The sequence below is a fragment of the Nomascus leucogenys genome, chromosome 18 (assembly GCF_006542625.1).
Source record: "Nomascus leucogenys isolate Asia chromosome 18, Asia_NLE_v1, whole genome shotgun sequence".
In the NCBI taxonomy this organism is placed as follows: domain Eukaryota; kingdom Metazoa; phylum Chordata; class Mammalia; order Primates; family Hylobatidae; genus Nomascus; species Nomascus leucogenys.
Genome location: NC_044398.1, coordinates 101,161,461 through 101,181,227, shown reverse-complemented (window position 1 = coordinate 101,181,227; position 19,767 = coordinate 101,161,461). Strand labels below are relative to the sequence as shown.

Here is a 19,767-nt window from a genome sequence, read left to right as displayed (position 1 = left end):
CTAAATGACAGAGCAAGACTCCGTCTCAAAAAAAAAAAAAAAAAAATCTAGGTTGTTGGCTAAAACACTGAAAGAAACTGGCCCAGCCCTGAGCCGAATCCCTTAAACTTCCATATCCACTCCACACCATGTCCCCTTGCTGCAGAGATAGCGAGGGAGGGCACCCCTTTTCTCGCTTCTGTTGCAAGGATACACTGCGGCCTTCTGTAAGTTCCCCTAATAAGTGCCCTGGACTGCTCACCCTGGCGTTTAGCGTTCCTTACTTCAGATCCCAACTGGCCCCATCTTGCGATGCTCTGTGGCCACCCTGTGCCCTTTGGGGCACTCCTGGCCACTTTTGGGGCGATGCCAGCTATGGGTTCTGCAGGGTGAAACATCCACCCTTAAAATCCACTCCCACATGCTCCCTGAATTTCTGTGGGTATAAATTGGGAAGATGGTGCATTTATTCTAGACCTTTGTTCCGTGCCCTCCAGGGCCTGGGGCAGGCCCCATGTGTGCTGAGCCTATGCACATGCTGTGCCTGTCACTGCTGAGCTAAGCCCTCCTGAGTCCCCCTCCCTGACCCCTGGAGTTTCCTCCACACATCCTAGTGTGTCCGGAATTAGTGGGTTCTTGGTCTCACTGACTTCAAGAATGGAGCCGCATACCCACGCGCTGAGTGTTACAGCTCTTAAGGTGGCACGTCTGGAGTTTGTTCCTTCTGATGTTCGGAGTTTCTTCCTTCTGGTGGGTTCGTGGTCTCGCTGGCTCAGGAGTGAAGCTGCAGACCTTCACGGTGAGTGTTACAGCTCATAAAGGCAGTGTGGACCCAAAGAGTGAGCAGCAGTAAGATTTATTGCAAAGAGCGAAAGAACAAAGCTTCCACGTGGAAGGGGACCCGAGCGGGTTGCCGCTGCTGGCTGCTTTTATTCTCTTATCTGGCCCCACCCATGCCCTGCTGATTGGTAGAGCCGAGTGGTCTGTTTTGACAGGGCGCTGATTGGTGCGTTTACCATCCCTGAGCTAGACATAAAAGTCCTCCACATACCCATCAGATCAGCTAAATACAGAGTATAGACACAAAGGTTCTCCAAGGCCCCACCAGAGCAGCTAGACACAGAGTGTCGATTGGTGCATTCACAAACCCTGAGCTAGACGCAGGGTGCTGATTGGTGTGTTCACAATCCCTGAGCTAGACATAAAGGTTCTCCACATCCCCACTAGACTCAGGAGCCCAGCTGGCTTCACCCAGTGGATCCCGCACCCGGGCTGCAGGTGGAGCTGCCTGCCAGTCCCAGGCCGCGCGCTCGCACTCCTCAGCCTTTGGGTGGTCGATGGGACTGGGCGCCCTGGAGCAGGGGGCGGCACTCCTCAGGGAGGCTCGGGCCACACAGGAGCCCATGGACGGGGTGGGAGGCTCAGGCATGGCGGGCTGCAGGTCTCAAGTCCTGCCCCGCGGGAAGGCAGCTAAGGTCCGGTGAGAAATGGAGCGCAGTGCCGTTGGGTGGGCACTGCTGGGAGACCCAGTACACCCTCCGCAGCTGCTGGCCTGGGTGCTAAGCCCCTCACTGCCCAGGGCCGGCAGGGCCGCCTGGCTGCTCCGAGTGTGGGGCCCGCCAAGCCCACGCCCACCCAGAACTCCAGCTGACCCGCAAGCGCCGCACGCAGCCCCGGTTCCCACTCGCGCCTCTCCCTCCACACCTCCCTGCAAGCTGAGGGAGCCGGCTCTGGCCTTGGCCAGCCCAGAAAGGGGCTCCCACAGTGCAGCGGTGGGCTGAAGGGCTCCTCAAGTGCCGCCAAAGTGGGAGCCCAGGCAGAGGAGGGGCCGAGAGCAAGCAAGGGCTGTGAGCACTGTGAGCACTGCCAGCACGCTGAGCGTGGGGCCTCACCTATCTTGTTCACAGCTGCATCCCCAGCCATATTTTTTTTGCAAATATTTACTGAAAGGATACTCAGTAAATATTTGCAAAAAAAGTTTTTTGGGGTTTATTTTTTTTGAGGCACAGTCTGTTGCCTAGGCTGGAATGCAGTGGCAGAATCTCATCTCACTGCAACCTCTGCCTCCTGGGTTCAAGCAATTCTCCCACCTCAGCTTCCCGAGTAGCCGGGATTATAGGCGTGCGCCACCACACCTGGCTAATTTTCGTATTTTTTTAGTAGAGACGGGGTTTCCCCATGTTGGCAAGGCTGGTCTTGAACCCCTGACCTCAGGTGATCCGCCTGCCTCGGCCTCCCAAAGTGCTAGGATTACAGGCGTGAGCCACCGCGCCTGCCTTTTTTAACTATATAAAGGCCTGACACTCATGTGCTGGCATCTCTGATGTTGTTAATAAAGACAGCAGGGCTGGGGCAAGGTGGCTGACATGTGTAATCCTAGCATTTTGGGAGGCTAAGTTGGGAGGATCATTTGAGTCCAGGAGTTCAAGAGCAGCCTCGGCAATATAGTGAGACCCCCCCATCTCTACAAAATATGTAAAAATTATCCAGCATGGTAGTGCCCAACTGTGGTCCCAGCTACTTGGGAGGCTGAGGTGGGAGAATCGCTTGAACCTGCGAGGTCAACGCTGCAGTGAGCCACGCTGCACCACTGTACTCCAGCCTGGATGTCAGAGCAAGACCCCACCCCATCTCAAAAAAAAAAAAAAAAAAGACAGTACATCTGAATGTTTCATTTGTTTATGGATTTCCACCTGATTACTCCACAAAGTGATTACTTAAGATAGGGGGTGATTTCAGCATCACCCACCCTCCTATATGGCCAGGCCTCCGAGCACGTATAGTAAGGCACAGTCACCACATCTTGGGAAGGGCCTCCCTGCAGGTGTGAACTGCAGGCCTCAGCCCTGTGCTGGTTAGAGTTACGGAGCAACAGCCGCTTTCCTAAGCAGGAGTGAGGCAAGCTACTTCCGCACAGACTGTGAAACAGGATGTAGGCTTCTCCCCTCGTGGACGAGGGACCAAGGGTCTGCCCCATCAGCCTGCCTTCCCAGCAGGTCACAGACCATCCCCACCCTGGCTGGCCTGGAAGGGTTTGACCAGAGCGGATCATGCAGTGACCAGGGCCAGGGCGGCTGGCAGGGGCGGCCTCCGTTTCCATTCTGTCTCCTAAGCAGCCTGGGAGATGTGTGTCTAAGCTTCGGTGAGCATGAGAGTCTGTCTTGGAATTGGGCCTCACAGGGGACAGTCCAGAGACAGGGCCAGGCAAAGAAGGTGAGGGTGTAACGTCATTCAGAGACCAGCTGCACCCAGGGCTCACCTCCTGGAGGCACCTAGAGTGAGCAGGGGGCTAAGTCCGCCGACAGTGTGGCTGCGCAGCCCAGGCCTGTCCCAGCAGAAGGCATGAACCATCAACAAATGAGTGTCTTTTCCAAGAAACGAGACGGTCTTGTTCTGAGCCAGGGCCTTGGGAGCATCCTGATGTTTCAACCACTGCGCCCTGCCTTCCTGTCTCGACGCCCAGGGTTCCACCTCCGAGGTGGAATGGCCAACGTGTGGCCTCAGTGCGGTGGCTGTCTGGGGTGGGTGTGGGCTGCCTGCCTAGTGACCCTGGGAGGCAGAAGTTTCTTTGCCTGAAAGAAAGGACGCGGGGGCGGAAAGCAAGCGGGGGCGGAAAGCAAGGAGGGGCGGAAAGCCGGGGGACAGAGTGGGGGAAAGCCAGGGAGGGGGGTGGGAGGGGCGGAAAGCAAGTCACTGCAAGGCAGAGCTTCAGACCCTGTTCCCTGCGCTTTCACACTCTGCCCTGGCCTGCAGGCCACAGGGGAGCTGAAAGGACCAGATGCCCAACTCAGGGGAGTCTGTGCACCCCATTTTGTTCTGAGATCCACAGGAGAACCCAGAATCTCTTCTCTCTCCACTCACATGGAGGACAAATAACAACAAAAGGACGAAAATATCGCAGGTTTACCACGCACCAGGCTCTGACAGGCTGCTCGCTGAACCCCAGAGCACGGTGATGGCCATGAGCGTGTGCTGCTAACAACCCCATTTCAGGCCAGGCACAGTGGCTCAAGCCTAGAATCCCAGCACCTTGGGAGGCCAAGGCCCAGAGGAGTTCAAGAGCAGCCTGGGCAACATAGTGAGACCCCATCTCTATAAAAATTCTAAAAATTGGCCGGGAGCGGTAGCTCACGCCTCTAATCCCAGCACTTTGGGAGGCTGAGGCAGGCAGATCACCTCAGGTCAGGAGTTCCAGACCAGCCTGGCTAACATGGTGAAAACCCCGTCTCTACTAAAAACACAAAAATTAGCCAGGCGTGGTGGTGGGAGCCTATAATCCCAGCTACTCGGGAGGCTGAGGCAGGAGAATCCCTTGAACCCGGGAGGCAGAGGTTACATTGAGCTGAGATCAGCCATTGCACTCCAGCCTGGGTGACAGAACAAGACTCTGTCACCAAAAAAAAAAAAAAAAATTAAAAATTCACCAGGTGTGGGCCGGGCACGGTGGCTCACGCCTATAATCCCAGCACTTTGGGAGGCCAAGGCGGGCGGATCACCTGAGGTCAGGAGTTCAAGACCAGCCTGGCCAACATGGTGAAACCCCGTCTCTACTAAAAATACAAAAATTAGCTGGGCGTGGTGGTGCATGCCTGCAATCCCAGCTACTCGGGAGGCCAAGACAGGAGAATTGCTTGAACCAGGAGGCAGAGGTTGCAGTGAGCTGAGATCGTACCACTGCACTCCAGCCTGCACAACAGAGCAAGACTCCATCTCAGAAAAAAAAAAAAAAGGATGAGGATTCATCAAGCTATTATTGGGTGCCAGGCCCAGGTGCACATGACATGCAGCTGTCCTCACTGGCCCTGCTACCACGGCCACTCTGCAGAGGAAGAGGCAGGCTCTGAGCGGCTGAGAAGCAAGGCCACAGTCCCAGCCAGTGGCAGACACGGCCGCACAGACTGGGGCCTCAGGCTCTGCCTGCCCCGCCCCTGACTCTAGCCTCCGGGAAAGGCCAGGCCTCTGAGGAAAACCATTTGCCACATTTTCACTCCGAAGCCCCTTCTGGGGACAGCCATGATCAACCAAGCGAGGAAGCGGAACACCAGCCCCCTTGCCCCTGTGCCACAGCCACCTTTCGGGGGGATCCTTGACAGTTCCCAGGCAGCGTGACTTGGTGGCCCCGTACCTTGTCATGGTAAGTGGACAGGCACAAACACTGGGCCCCCCAGCCTGGGCTCAAGGGCCAACAGGCCTGGCCCCAGCTGTGCAAAGCAAGCTCACCTTTAGGGACAAACTTCAGCGAGCTGCTGAATATTCAGAATCGGGACTGCCCCGGCTTGGGGCCGTCGTTCAGGAACTCGTGGCCCAACCCGTTGCCACACTTGCCACAGGACACCTGGAAAGATCACAAGGCAGCTGCGTGAGCTTCTGGCCACGAAACAGCCGCAGTGAAGGCCCTTACTGGGGCCGGTAGATGGTGTTTCTTCCCACACGCCCATTTCCCAAGCTGACAGCCGACGTAAGAGGTTGACCTTTGTCCTGGAGCCCCTACGGGAAACCTCTCCTGTTGCCCGCATTTGCACCAGAAGGCCAAGCTCTCCCGATAGCCTGGGGTGGCAGCTCCCTGGTGGAGGCCACAGGCCTGGAATAGACAGCCTCTAAGCCCCTGGAGCTGTGGGGCAAGCAGAGGGAGGAAGGTGGGACTGGCTCTCTGCTCTCCCTGGCCGCCCCGGTCCCTCCCTCACCCCTGTGGCCTCTCACCTTCAAGGCTTCAGATCGATTGTGCTCCGGACGCTTGGCCACGCTGTCGGCGTGAATGGTCTCGGTGAATGCTGGCCATGGAGATGAGTGTGCATACTTCGAGCGGCTGGAGAACAGCTCATAGCCACACTTGGCACACACGTAAACGCCTGTGGTGGAAGGAGAGGCAAATGTGGAGTCGTCAGCTCCGGCCTTTCTGGGGTCAAGCTCCCAAATCCACGGACCCAGGCAAAGACAGAGCTGCCCCCGTTCTGAGGGTGGGCTGCGCTCCTTCCCCATGCACCCGCCACGGGAGGCGCTGTGCTGAGCTCACGTTTAGTAGATGTGCCAGAGACCAGGGGAGTCACCTTTCACAATTATCTCCTTGATTCTTCTCATAGCCTCGTGATGGGGCATCTCCTAACATTTCCATCTTTGCTTGGTGATGCAAAGACACCCAGCTACAAGCGTGTGCAGCATGAAGGAACCTGAGCAGTCCGATGAGGACACGGAGCTTCCCCTCGCCACCCTAGTTCCCCCAGGGACATACAGGGCAGGGACCCTGATGTGGCCCAACCACCTGGTCCCTCTCCCTTCTCAAGAGGCCCTCCCTGCTGCCCGACAAGGCCCTAAGCTGGACACCCAGGCACTACCCTGCTCTCCAGGCAGGAAGAGAGCAGTCCCAGAGAAAAGGCCTCCAGGCCACACAGGAGCCCAGGAAGAAAGAGGGCTGGGGACAACAGATTTCAGCCTACCCGCAAAGGACCACTTTCGAGTGGAGGGGGTGGGAAAGTTGCAAAACTGACTTGCAGAACTGTTTTAAGGACTGAAAACAGGAACCTCCAGGGGTGCTGAGTCACCTCTCACCCATCACCTGGGGACAGCCTCCCCTGGAGACTGTGAACTACCCAGCCTTTTCCAGGAACTGGAGAAAAAAGCAAAGAAGAGCCAGCAGCTGCCGTGGAAGTGGAGTTTCTGGCTTGGCAGAGCAGCCTGAGGACAACTGGGGTCCACAGCCAGAGAGTCTTGTTGGGGGAGGTTTTGTCGGGATGGTCCTGTGTCACAGCCCAGCTCCCTACAGGGGTGCCACCCAGCAGGGGTGCCACCCAGCAGGGGTGCCACCCAGCAGGTCCGCCCCACGAAGACCAGTGCACTCAGACTTGCCTGTGGATGTGTTTTTACTAAATGAGTCCACTACCAGGCGAGCCCAGCCCAGAAGGGGACTCATCAGGGCCGGTGTGGAGGGCTGGCCATGCCCCAAACCACCCCATCCTGTCTGCCTGGTCAAAATTCACTGGTTGTTGGCAGGTGCCTGATGGCACTCTGGTTCCCCAAATGTGGAGTCCCTGGGCAGGTGGGGAGGCACCTGGGCCGGCACGTTAGGATCTGAAGGGGACATTCTATGCTTGCCGGACTCCTCGCAGAGATCCCGAACTCGGGGGAATGGGAAGGGCCAGGGTAACACCTGCGGGATGACCCGCGAAGGGGCGCCCCGGCCACAGGAGCTGGCCCTGGACAAGAACCTGGCCTCTCCGAAGCCCCGACTCTAACCCGAATTCCCCCAACGCCATCACTTTGGAGTGAAGGGGGCAGGGAAGGGGTACCACCCCCACGTATCCCGATCCCTTAGACCCCACCCCCCCGCCAAACGGCACGTTCACAGTCGAGGCCTGCCTCCTCCCGGACGGTGAGCCCCAAGGCCCCCTCTCCTCGGGTACCCCACTCTCCTTGCTCCCAGGCTCCCCGCTCCTCCGCAGTCCTCTTGACCCATGTTCGCTTCTCCCCGGCAGCCACATTCGCCCCCATTCTCGGCTTGGGAGAGACATCACACCCGGAGGACGGCGGCGCCCCCTCTAATGCGCGCCCCCCGCCGCGCTGCCCTCCCAGCGAGAGGCCGCAGGACCAACCGGGCTCAAAGTGATTCTGGAAAACCTCGCCCCCGAAGAAACTGCAGAACGACATGGCGCCGCCGGAACCGGAGCGCGCCTGCAGCTGCCAACTGACCAAAGGCTGCCGACCCGACGACCGCCGGGACCCGCGTCCGCCTCCCCGCTCCTCCCGAGGACCAATCGCTCCCCGGAGTGCTAATCCCGACTTCCGCCTCCGGGAGGCCCCGCCCCTCCTAAGGGCTGGTCCAATACGATTTTCCCAGCTGGCCCCGCCCACGTTGACTCCCAGGGACCCCTCCTGGCCACATCCCAAGGCCCCGCCCCCCTGGTGCCATTCCTATCCCATCTTCCCAGCAGGCCCCGCCCATCAGTAACTTCCAGGGACCACTCCTGGCCCGCTTCCTGGAGGCCCCGCCGCTCGCGATGACCGGTCCAATCGCATCTCCCCAGCAGGCCCCGCCTATGGAAACTCCCAGGGACCACCCCTAGGCCGCTTCCCCAAAGCCCCGCCCCTGCCGCCCGGCTTGCCCTCGTGGCTAGGGGCGCATGTGGGGCCTGGCCTGGTAGTCTGCGGCGCGCACCCGTAGGGCCGTGTCCCCCCAGTCCAGTCCCTGGTGCTAAGCCCAGAGCCGCTGGAGGTCAAGCAGCCTTTGCGCGCCCAGGTGAAACCGCCTTTGCAAAATTACAACTGAGACAGTGAAAAAGATCTAACTTAACTGACTCTATCTTGCTTCTAACCTCCAAGCTGTCCTTGTTTATCCCTGGTGGTAGATTGAAATAACTTTGGGAGAAACTCAGTTTACAGTTTTTTGGTTTTTTCTTTTCTTTTTTTTTTTTTTTTTTTTGAGACGGAGGCTTGCTCTGTCTCCAGGGTGGAGTGCAGTGGCGTGATCTCGGCTCACTGCAACATCCAACTCCCTGGTTCAAGCAGTTCTCCTGCCTCAGCCTCCCGAGTAGATGGGATTACAATTCATGCGCCACCACGCCCAGCTAATTTTCTATTTTTAGTAGAGATGAGGTTTCTCCATGTCGGCCAGGCTGGTCTTGAACTCCTGACCTCAGGTGATCCGCCCATCTTGGCCTCCCAAAGTGCTGGGATTACAGGCGTGAGCCACCGCGCCCAGCCAGTTTATAGTTTAAAACAAAGATAGTAACAGCCCTTTCCCAAAGCAGACCTCCTTCTGGCCTGGGGCCTTGATTGCCTTTTTATGACTAACATTAGCCACAATATTAGAAATTATGGTTTAGGAGTCATGCATCTGGAGGCTACAAGATTCTCACCCTCCCTAAACTGCTCCTAAGATTAGTGCTTGAGATATTTTTCCGACCCTGCAGTTGATGGATCTGCTGGCACCACCCAGATCCATAAACTGGCTCATCTGATCTTGTGGCCCCCACCCAGGAGCTGACTCAGTGCAAGAAGACACCTTCCACTCCCTGTTATTTCATCCCTCACCAATCACACTCCTGGCTCACTGGCTTCCCCCCACCCACCAAGTTATCCTTAAAAACTCTGCTCCCCAGCACTCCAGCAGCCTGGGCAACAAGAGCAAGACTCTGTCTCAAAAAAAAAAAAAAAAAAAAAACCTCTGCTCCCCAAATGCTCAAGGAGATCAATTTCAGTAATAATAAAACATAAAACTCCGGTCTTCCACACAGCCGGCTCTGCGTGAATTACTCTTTCTCTATTGCAATTCCCCTGTCTTAATGAATCGGCTTTGTCTAGGCAGCAGGCAAGATGAACCCCTTGGGCGGTTACATAGCACTCTGAGACATCGCAGGAAGAGTCGCCTCTGGACTTTATTAGACATTGGGGTAGACAGTGCGGTGCGCTTCAGGGCTCATCCACCCCACACAGCCTACAAGTCTCCCGAGGTCTCTGGCTTTTCCTTCTCCAGATGCTTCTTTTGGGGGCCCTGGTTGAGGGGGTGGTGCAGGAGGAGCCTTAATCACAAGAGTCTGGCCAGAAACACGCCCTCCCCCGGCCAGGCTCTAGATCACTCAGGGCCGGCCCTGCTGACCCCCCAAGGCTGTTTCCTCCCCCACCTTCTCTTCTAAAGAATCAGTGCCCAGGGATAGCCCCTTAAGAGTCTCTCCTGCTGGCCGGGCGCGGTGGCTCACACCTGTAATCCCAGCACTTTGGGAGGCCGAGGCGGTCGGATCATGAGGTCAGGAGATAGAGACCATCCTGACTAACACGATGAAACCCCATCTCTACTAAAAATACAGAAAATTAGCCTGGCGTGGTGGCACGTGCCTGTAGTCCCAACGACTTGGGAGGCTGAGTCAGGAGAATCGTTTGAACCCGGGAGGCGGAGGTGGCAGTGAGCCAAGATCATGGCACTGCACTCCAGCCTGGGTGACAGAGCGAGACTCCGTCTCAAAAAGAAAAAAGAAAAAAAAGAGTATCTCCTGCAGGTGAGCTCAGGGGAGTCCCTGCCAGCTCCAGCTCCCCACTCGGGCAGACTGGATATGGAGCCGGAGCTCCAGAGAAGAACAAGGATGGGGGCGGTGAGCTCACCATGAAGGCCCTCTTCTCTTGGGCTGTCTGGAAGCGGCCATGGCCGAACTTGGAGGTGGTGTCAATGAACTTGAGCTCAATATTCTCCACAGCCTGGCGGCTGTGGTGCACCAGGAGGGACTGGGGAATCATGGTAAAGTAGACATCAAGGGTGAGGATCCCCCACACCCTGGTGTGACCTCCAAGCCCCACCAGGAAGGTTTTACTCACCTAGCTCCTACCAGAGCCCTCCCTGTCTGCTCCCACCACTCCGTCCCCCTCATAGCAGGCCGCAGGGCAGGACAGGCTGGCAGCCCTCGGGCACCCACTCCCCAGCCCGCCCAGCACTGCCAACCTTTCTCAGCGTAATGACCCGCTTCTTGGTACCAGCAATACAACCCTTCAGCATGACGAAGTCGTTGTTCACTTCCCCGTAGTGGGGGAAGCCACCCTGCAGAGGACACAGGTCAGGGGCCAGGCCCGGAAAGGGCTTCTGAGTTAGCTGGTGGCTGGGGGGCCCTAGGAGAATCCACACAAGGGGCAGTGATAGGCAGGAGCCCGGTGCCCAGCCCCCAGGTGTAGGGGTGACTATCACACCGCCGCTACTGTGGGCAGCATCTGAGTCACAAGCTAAGTCCTTTTCATGCATTATCTCACTTAACAGTCTGCATTTTTGTTGGGGGAGACTGAAGATCAGAGGAGTGGAGTCACTTGCTCCAAGCTCCACAGCTGTTATGTCCCGGAGGTGCCGTTTGAGCCCAGGTGGCCTGACTCCCAGGCCACAGTAGGAGCTGCCGCACTTCATACCCGCATGACAGCGGCTGAAGTGGAAGCTGCCTCCAGAGGAGGCTCGGAGGGTGTGGGACACAGCAGGGATTTCTCGCTTGTGACTACATCCAAATGTTTTGGACAGCCGAGGCAAGGGTCCCACATCACTGCCCAGCTGTCAACGTCTTCTGTCCAGTGTGCCTGGCAGGGCAGCATCCAGCTGTGGGGCAAAAATCTCGAGCCCTTGGGGCAGGGAGCATCCCGCTGAGGCTGGGGCATGCCCCCTACATGTATACCAGGCCCCCTTGGCCAGCCTGACCCCACTCCAGCCCTCATCAGAGGTGTGATGGACTTGGCAGTCACCCCCTCCCGGCCTCACCAGCGGTGTGATGGACTTGGCAGTCACGTCGTAGCTGGTAGATGCATTGTTCTTCACCAGCTTCCCGTCCTCCATGTGCGGCCCCCTGCCGATGCGGTAGATCTGCCAGAAGGGGGCACATGCCAGGGGCAGGAAGTGGCCTCTGAGGCCAGCAGCCCATCCAGGCCCATCCGCCCACATGCTCAGACTCAGTGCTGGGGGGGCATCTTGTGACCCCGGCAGTGTCTGGGTCATGCATCCCACCCACTGAAGCCAGTACTGAGGGCTGGGGTCCGACCACACAGTGTCCCCCTACCCCGGCTGAGGACGCACCTTCTTGTTGAGCTCCGTGCGGTGGTGATAGCCCTTCTGCCCGGCCCGAGCAATGGAGCAGCCCACGCGGGCGGGGTGCCAGGCACCAATGCAGGCCACCTTGCGCAGGCCCTTATGGGTCTTCCGTGGCAGCTTCTTGGTATGCCAGCGGCTTGTGACCCCTGTGAGTGAGAGGGGCTGGTGGCTGAGAGGCCAGGCTGGTCCCCACTGCCTCCAGGCAGCCTGCCCTGGAGCTGCCATCCTCACTGAGCCCTACCTTTGACGCCTCGACCCTTGGTGACAGCAATGACATCAATGACCTCACTCTGGCTGAACACGCTGTGCACGGGCACCTGCTTCTCCAGCCGGGCCTGGGCCCAGGCCACCTTCTCGGCCACCGTGCCACCGTTCAGCTGGATCTCCATGATGTGGGCCTTCTTCTGCCGGAAGGGCAGCAGTTTCATCTGCAGGACATGGCCAGAGGTCACGCCACGGCCCACGGGATCACACCCCCACCTGAAACGTGGCATGGCCAGCAGCGACCCCTGCCGCCTTCCACGCGTGCATTCATTCACAGGTGTTCCCACTTGCAATCCATGTGTTGTGCTGGGCACTGCGGATCCGGCGTAGAATGAGGCAGACAGAGTCCCACACCTCGGGAGCCACCATCTCGCTGCGGGACAGAAGGAAGCCAAGAAACTCTTGGAGAGGACAGAGTGCTCTGATGGGCTATGGGGGCTGGTGTTTCAGATACAGTGGTCAGGGCAGAGAGGGCTTCTCTGAGCAGGTGCCGCTGCTAACAAGAAGCAGCCACGAGGCAAACATTGGAGAGGCTCTGGGCGCAGAACTCCGCATTTGCACAGGCCTGGTGGCCGGGGAGGTCTTGGAAGGTTGGTGGGACAGAGAGGAGACCAGTGTGGGCAGACAGTGGGGAGCAAGGGGCGTGGGGCAGCGCCTGGGAGTGGGGAGCTCGCAATTTCTTCCAAGTGCAGGCTGCGATGTGATCTGATTGGATTTTTTTTTTTTTTTTTTTTTTTTTTTGAGTCTCGCTCTATAGCCCAGGCTGGAGTGCAGTGGTGCCATCTCGGCTCACGGCAAACTCCGCCTCCCAGGTTCACGCCATTCCCCTGCCTCAGCCTCCTAAGTAGCTGGGACTACAGGCACCCGCCACCATGCCTGGCTAATTTTTTGTATTTTTAGTTGAGACGGGGTTTCACCCCGTTAGCCAGGATGGTCTCGATCTCCTGACCTGATCTGCCTGCCTCGGCCTCCCAAAGTGCTGGGATTACAGGCGTGAGCCACCGGCCTGGCTTTTTTTTTTTTTTTTTTTTTTTTTTTTTTTTTTTTTTTTGTAGAGATGGGGATGTCCCTATGTTGCCAAGGCTGGTCTCGAAGTCCTGGACTCAAGCAATCCTCCTGCCTCAGCACCCCTCTCCAAGTAGCTGGAACTACAGGCATGCACCACCATGCCCAGCTAATTTTTAAATTTTTTGTAGAGACGACGTCTCGTTAAGTTGCCTGGGCTGCCACCTTGGCCTCCCACAGTACTAGGATCACAGGCGTGAGCCACCGGGCCTGATTTTTGTTTTTTTGTTTTTTCGGCTTCTTTTTTTTTTTTTTTGGAGACTCTATCGCCCAGGCTAGAGTGCTGTGGTGCGATCTCGGCTCACTGCAACCTCCACCTCCCAGTTTCAAGTGATTCTCCTGCCTCAGTCTCCCAGGTAGCTGGGATTACAGGCGCCCACCATGCCCAGCTAATTTGTTTGTATTTTTACTAGAGATGGCGCTTTGCCATGTTGGCCAGGCTGGTCTTGAACTCCTGACCTCAGGTGATCCGCCACCCTTGGCCTCCCAAAGTGCTGGAGTTACAGGTATGATCCACCATGCCTGGCTTGATTTTTTTTTTTTTTTGGTGAGGTCTCTGGCTGGTGCTGTGTGAAGCACAGGCTGTGCGACATAGAGGTGGAGACAGGCCAGCGGGGACCACATAGTGACCCACAGGTATGTACGGGGCAGGTATATAGGGGGCAGCTATGTACGGGGCAGGTATGTATGGAGTAGGTATGTACGGGGCAGGTATGTACGGAGTAGGTATGTACGGGGCAGGTATGTACGGGCAGGTATGTATGGAGTAGGTATGTACAGGGTAGCTATGTACGGAGTAGGTATGTACGGGGCAGGTATGTACAGGGCAGGTATGTACGGGGCAGGTATGTACGGGGCAGGTATGTACGGGGTAGGTATGTATGGAGTAGGTATGTATGGAGTAGGTATGTATGGAGTAGGTATGTATGGAGTAGGTATGTATGGAGTAGGTATGTATGGAGTAGGTATGTACGGGCAGGTATGTATGGAGTAGGTATGTATGGAGTAGGTATGTATGGAGTAGGTATGTATGGAGTAGGTATGTACGGGGCAGGTATGTATGGGGCAGGTATTTACAGAGCACCTCCTGCATACCAGGCTCTTGGTGGCAGCTGTGGCCCCGCCCAGGGCCTCTGCCTGTCTGGCGTCTGTCCAGGGAGATGAACACACGCCAGTGACTGGCCCAGGCATGGCGTGCAAGTGTGTGAGCAGCTGGAGGCAGTGTGGGTTCAGCGGGCTGCGGGAAGCTCAGGGTCGGGGGCACTGCTCTAGGGCCTAGGGAAGCCTTCCCTGAGGACAAAGATGCCAAAGCGTGTTCCAGAATAAGCTGGAGGGTGCCGCCTGCCTGTCAACCTCCAGCGAGCCAGACCCAGGTACAAACACGGATTCCTGTGCACACTTACGCTGGAAACCGAAGGGAGGTGACCAGCCCTCCACACTGCACACTTGGCTGGGGATCCGGCCCTTCAGGGAGTGCCAGGGTCTTAGTTGACTAGCCGGCGTGACTGATGCCCCCGGCACCCCAGAAGGCACCGATGCCTTTCAGCAGCCATCCCTGGGGCTGCACGTGGCCAGCGAGGCTGGTCAGCCGCTCCTCTGGCCTGTGCCGAGGCTCAGGTATTTTTAGGCTGACATTTGCCACAGCTCCTGGAAGCTGGGGTGAGGGAGCGTGGGCCTAGGGACTGACCAACAGCGGAGGGCCGGGGGCTGACCTGAGTATGGACAATGACCCGAATGACCTTGCAGTACTTCTTCATGGCAGCGAAGTCTTTCTGTAGCTGCTTTTTGCCGTCTGTGTCCCGCCACCTCTTGCAGGCCTTGGTGAAGGCTTTCTTCTTGCTCTTGTGCCTGAGCCACGCACAGGAGGGTGCTCAGAGGCCCCCAACTGGGGCAGCTCCCCAGGCCTATCCTGCCCCCACCTCACCCCCAGCCCACCAAGCAGGGGTCCTACCACTGGGACCGCCCCCACCTGGAGGCCTCTGAGCTGGTTCCAGCCACCATCTTTGAACATAGACTGTCTCTCTCCCTCTCTAAGCCCCAGTTTCCTCCTCTGTAAAGTGGGTACCCTCCCTGTTCCCGGGGCCTGAGAGTGAGTGGCAGAGGTGCAGAAGCTCAGAGAAGGGGGCTGGCCAGCCCTGCAATCCAGGCACCTAGAGACCACTCCACTTGCCACATGGCTCAGACTGCTGGTCCCACTTTTCAAGGGTGCAGTGGGTGCCGTGGGTGCCGTGGCCAGGCACCTCGGGCTTGGGAGCCATCCCTTCTTTTTTGTTTTTGGAGACAAGGTCTCACTTTCTCTCCCAGGCTGGAGTGCAGTGGCACAAACACAGCCCACTGCAGCCTGGAGCTCCCAGGCTCAAGCAATCCTCCCCCCTCAGCCCCCCATGTACCTGAGACCACAGGCATGCGCCACCATGCCCGGCTAATTTTTTTGTATTTTTTTGTAGAGACGGGTTTTGTCATGTTGCCCAGGCTGGTCTCGAAGCCCTGAGCTCAAACAGTCTGCCTGCCTTAGCCTCTCAAAGTGCTGGGATTATAGGCATGAACCATTGCGCCCAGCCAGAAGCCATAGTTTCTAACCCTCACCAGAGTTCTGGGAGGTGGACATTATTATTATTATTATTATTCCCATTCTGTAGGTGAAGAAACCAAGGTTTCTTTCAGGACTTACCGCCAGGGAAGATTTGAGCCCCGACAATACCTTTCTTTCTATGTATAAGAGCTTCTCAGCTGGCTATTTCACTTTTCACCATGGCTGCTAGGAAACTCAGAGCCAATGCTAACATTCCATCAAATTAGCCTTTTGTTTTTTTTGTTTTTTTCTTAGACAGGGTCTCACTCTGTCACTCAGACTGGAGTGCAGCGGCACAGTCTCAGCTCACTGCAATCTCCACCTCCCAGGCTCAAGCGATTCTCCTGCCTCAGCCTCCCAAGTAGCTGGAATTACAGGCGCCTGCCACCACGCCCGGCTAATTTTTTTTTTTTTTTTTTTGTATTTTTAGTAGAGAAGGGTTTTCACCATGTTGGCCAGGCTGGTCTCAAACTCCTGACCTGAAATGAGCCACCCGCCTCGGCCTCCCAAAGTGCTGGGACTACTACAAGCATGAGCTACCACAACCCGCCCAAATTAGCCTTTTAATTAACCCTGAGGATTAGAATATTTGTTTCTTCTTTTTCCTCCATCCTGATTTCATCTCCAGCCTTCTAGTACTCATGTTTTTTGTTTTTTGTTTTGGGGTTTTTTTTTGAGATTGAGACAGAGTTTCACTCTGCCACCCAGGCTGCAGTGCAGTGGCACAATCTCAGCTCACTGCAACTTTGCCTCCTGGGTTCAAGTGATTCTCCCACCTCAGCCTCCTGAGTAGCTGGACTACAGGTGCGCACCACCACAGCCAGCTAATTTTTGTATTTTTTGGTAGAGATGGGGTTTCACCCTGTTGGCCAGGCTGGTCTCAAACTCCTGACCTCAATTGATCCACCTGCCTTGGCCTTCCAAAGTGCTGGGATTACAGGCATGAGCCAGCCTATTCATCTTTTATTGAAATGAAGGCAACCACACAAACACACACACACACACACACACTCCTACCTCCCACACACCATTGAGACTTCTCTTCCTACTCACCCACACCTATGATTTCAGCAAGAGCTAGAGCCTCAGGCACCCAACTTCTGTGGTCCCAGCAGCCCTTGGACAGCTCAGCCAGGGGCGGTGCTCACCAGTCCTTGTAGAATCGGCGCCGGCACTCGTCACTGAGGTGTTCTGCAAAGATGGTCTTGAAGCTCCGGAGACCTCGAGGGGTGGCCACATACCCCACCACGCCCACCACCACCACGGGCGGCGTTTCTACAATTGTCACCGCCTCCACCTCCTCCCGTTTGGAAATTTCTGGATGAGACACAGGGATGGGGCATGAAGGGGGACCTCCTGAGGCCTGTGGGAGAGGGAGTGGAGAGCCGGCCACACAGGGGCAGGCCAGGAGAGTGTGGGGCCAGCCAGGACAGCATCCCCCAAAGGGTGGGGCTGAGCCCAAATGAGCATTTGTTATTTTAATAATTACAATGGATTTCTTTTTCTTTTTTTGAGACAGGGTCTCACTCTGTCACCCAGGCTGGAGTGCAGTGCTGCAGTCATAGTTCACTGCAGTCTTGACTTCCCGAGCTCAACTGATCCTCCTACCTCAGCCTCCCAAGTAGCCGGGACTACAGGCACTCGCCACAACGCCCTGCTAATTTTTGTATTTTTTGTAGAGACAGGGTTTCACGATGCTGCCCAGGTTGGTCTGCAACCCCTGGCCTCAAATGATCCTCCCGCCTCGGCCTCCCAAAGTGCTGGGATTACAGGCGTGAGCCACCATGCCCGGCCTGCATTATTTCTTACAACTACTTGTGAATCTACGATTAAAACAACAAAAACCAAACTATATACATAGGCGTACATACGAAATAATGGTATATGAAATAGACCCGAAATGGCCAAAAAGTGCAGATGTCCTGGCAGGTGGTTTGAACTGAGGGCTTGGGGCGCTGGCCTTTGAATCCTAGCTACTGCGCTTACTACCCCGATGCCTGGACCAGGTTCCTCACTGCTTTGTGCCTCAACGTCCTCATCTGCGAGCTGGGGCCATGACAGAACCCGCCCGGAAGCCCTGCCTGTGCTCAGCGTCCACCACAATTCCCGGGGTCAGGGCCTGGTGCTCCCTGGGACTGTGGCCCCGCCTGGACCAACAGCGTGAGTTCTGGCTCCGAGCATCTGGAAGGTTCAGCCCTCCCCCTCCCCCGAGGGTCCCAACTGTGACTCACTGAGCCCCGGCCGGTGCACCTCACGCAGGGTGTGTGTCATGCCCGCCTTGTAGCCCAGGAAGGCCGTGAGGTGCACGGGCTGGCTGGGGTCATCCCGCGGCCACGTCTTCACCTTGCCCCGGTGCCGACGGCTCCGCTTGTGGGGCAGGAAGCCCAGGTGTCCGTGCCGAGGGGCGGAAAACTTCCGGTGGGACTGGGGGGCAGGAAGGAAGGAGGTCAGAACTGGGGTGTCCCTGGTGGTACAGCTGGATGGTCCCAGAACCCATACCTGGAAAAATGAACTAGAGGCCTCGGGCTGAGGCCGGTGCTCAGCACCTCCCCTGTCTGCCTACAGGAGGGGAGAGGAAGGTTCGCCAAGGGGCCGCTGCCATCTGTTCATCTCCAGGGCCCTCCCAGGCCCAGGAGCCCAGCCCTCGTCCCCATGTTTCCCCCTCCAGCCTCCTATCCCCTCACAGGCTGGGAGACTGTCCCCTCTGAGGGAGCGTCCAGAAGCCCAGCTGTCCCATCCCCCTGGAGTTCCAGCTCCAACCCCAGCCCACCCTCACCCTGGTCCCACCAACCATGGTGGCCGATCCCTGAAGGTCAGTAAGGGGCCTCCCCGCTAGCCGCCAGAGGTCGAGTGGCAGGGCCAGGACTCACAGCTGCCAGCTCCCAGATTAGCCCCTGGCACAGCCAGCAGGGTCTCCGGTGCCAGGAGCAGGCAGGGGCGGGGCACAGTTAGGGACATAAGATGGACAGCCTGAGTGGGGCACCCGGAGCCAGGGCTGGCACTCCTTTCCTCTATGGCCCTGGGACTGGGTCATGACCCTCCCAGGACAGGACTGGCCAGGCAAGGTGGGGGCCAAGGTAGCCTGGTGGGGGCCTTCTCCCAGGCAGTGGCCAAGAGGAGGGCTCTGGAGCAGTTTGCTGACTTGGAGGCAGAGGGGATTCCCATCCTGAGGGCTGAGAGACAGCTGGATAAATGGCAGGGAGCAGGGCTAGGGACGGGGGAGATGAGGGGGAGGGCTGACTGCACCCTGAGGATCACCAGAGCTGTGCTTCCAGATTGAGATCTCTGGCTGAGTGCAGTGGCTCATGCCTGTAATCCCAGCACTTTGGGAGGCTGAGGCAGGAGGATCACTTGAGCCCAGGATGTCAGGCTGCAGTGAACCTTGACTGCACCACTGCACTACAGCCTGGGTGACTGAGCGAGACACTGACTTAAAAAAAAAGAAAAAAAGCCAGCCTGGCCAACATGGTGAAACCCCATCTCTACTAAAAATATACAAATTAGCTGGGCATGGAGGTGTGGGCTTGTAATTCCAGCTACTTGGGAGGCTGAGGCAGGAGAATAACTTGAACCTGGGAGGCAGAGTTTGCAGGTTGCAGTGAACCGAGATTGTGCCACTGCACTCCAGCCTGGGCAATAGGGTAAGACTCCGTCTTAAAAAAAAAAAAAAATCAAGATCTGACTCCTGTCATTCACAAGCATTGAAATACTTTTATGAATTTATCCTTTATTTTATTTTTTTTTTGAGACAGAGTCGCTCTGTTGCCCAGGAGTCGCTCTGTTGCCCAGGAGTCGCTCTGTTGCCCAGTGCAGAGGCATGATCTCAGCTCACTGCAAGCTCTGCCTCCTGGGTTCACGCCATTCTACTGCCTCAGCCTCCCAAGTAGCTGGGACTACAGGCGCCCGCCACCACGCCCGGCTAATTTTTTGTATTTTTAGTAGAGACGGGGTTTCACAGTGTTAGCCAGGATGGTCTCGATCTCCTGACCTTGTGATCTGCCCACCTCAGCCTCCCAAAGTGCTGGGATTATAGGCATGAGCCACCACGCCTGGCCTTATTTATTTATTTTTAAGAGACAAGGTCTCATTCCGTTGCTCAGGCTAGAATGCAGCGGTGTGATCATAGCTCACTTGCAGTCTCAACCTCCTGGGCTTAAGTGGTCCTTCTGCCTCAGCAGGACCTGATTTTTAAATGTATTTTGTTGTAGAGGCGGGAGTCTCACCATGTTGCCTAGGCTGGTCTGAAACTCCTGGCCTCAAGTGATTCTCCTGCCTCAGCCTCTCAAAGTGCTGAGATTACAGGCATAAGCCACAGCACCTGGCCAAATTTAATTTTTTTTTTTTT

General features: G+C 56.8%; 2 protein-coding genes across 2 annotated transcripts; both read right to left on the bottom strand.

The window, feature by feature from the left end:
* Window positions 1–2,637: 2,637 nt before the first annotated feature.
* Window positions 2,638–7,784, bottom strand: MSRB1 (methionine sulfoxide reductase B1). The gene is made up of 4 exons (XM_004093041.3): window positions 7,566–7,784; window positions 5,680–5,828; window positions 5,200–5,314; window positions 2,638–3,551 (listed from the first exon to the last, which is right to left on the bottom strand). The coding sequence occupies exons 1-4, from the start codon at window positions 7,618–7,620 to the stop codon at window positions 3,520–3,522; spliced, it is 351 nt and encodes a 116-aa protein (XP_004093089.2). The 5' UTR covers window positions 7,621–7,784; the 3' UTR covers window positions 2,638–3,519.
* Window positions 7,785–8,538: 754 nt separating this feature from the next.
* RPL3L (ribosomal protein L3 like) lies at window positions 8,539–18,269 on the bottom strand. Its single transcript, XM_003269146.2, has 10 exons — window positions 18,214–18,269; window positions 17,654–17,846; window positions 16,571–16,739; window positions 14,563–14,698; window positions 11,763–11,949; window positions 11,507–11,667; window positions 11,195–11,296; window positions 10,403–10,498; window positions 10,069–10,188; window positions 8,539–9,463 (listed from the first exon to the last, which is right to left on the bottom strand). The coding sequence occupies exons 1-10, from the start codon at window positions 18,214–18,216 to the stop codon at window positions 9,407–9,409; spliced, it is 1,224 nt and encodes a 407-aa protein (XP_003269194.1). The 5' UTR covers window positions 18,217–18,269; the 3' UTR covers window positions 8,539–9,406.
* Window positions 18,270–19,767: the final 1,498 nt, after the last annotated feature.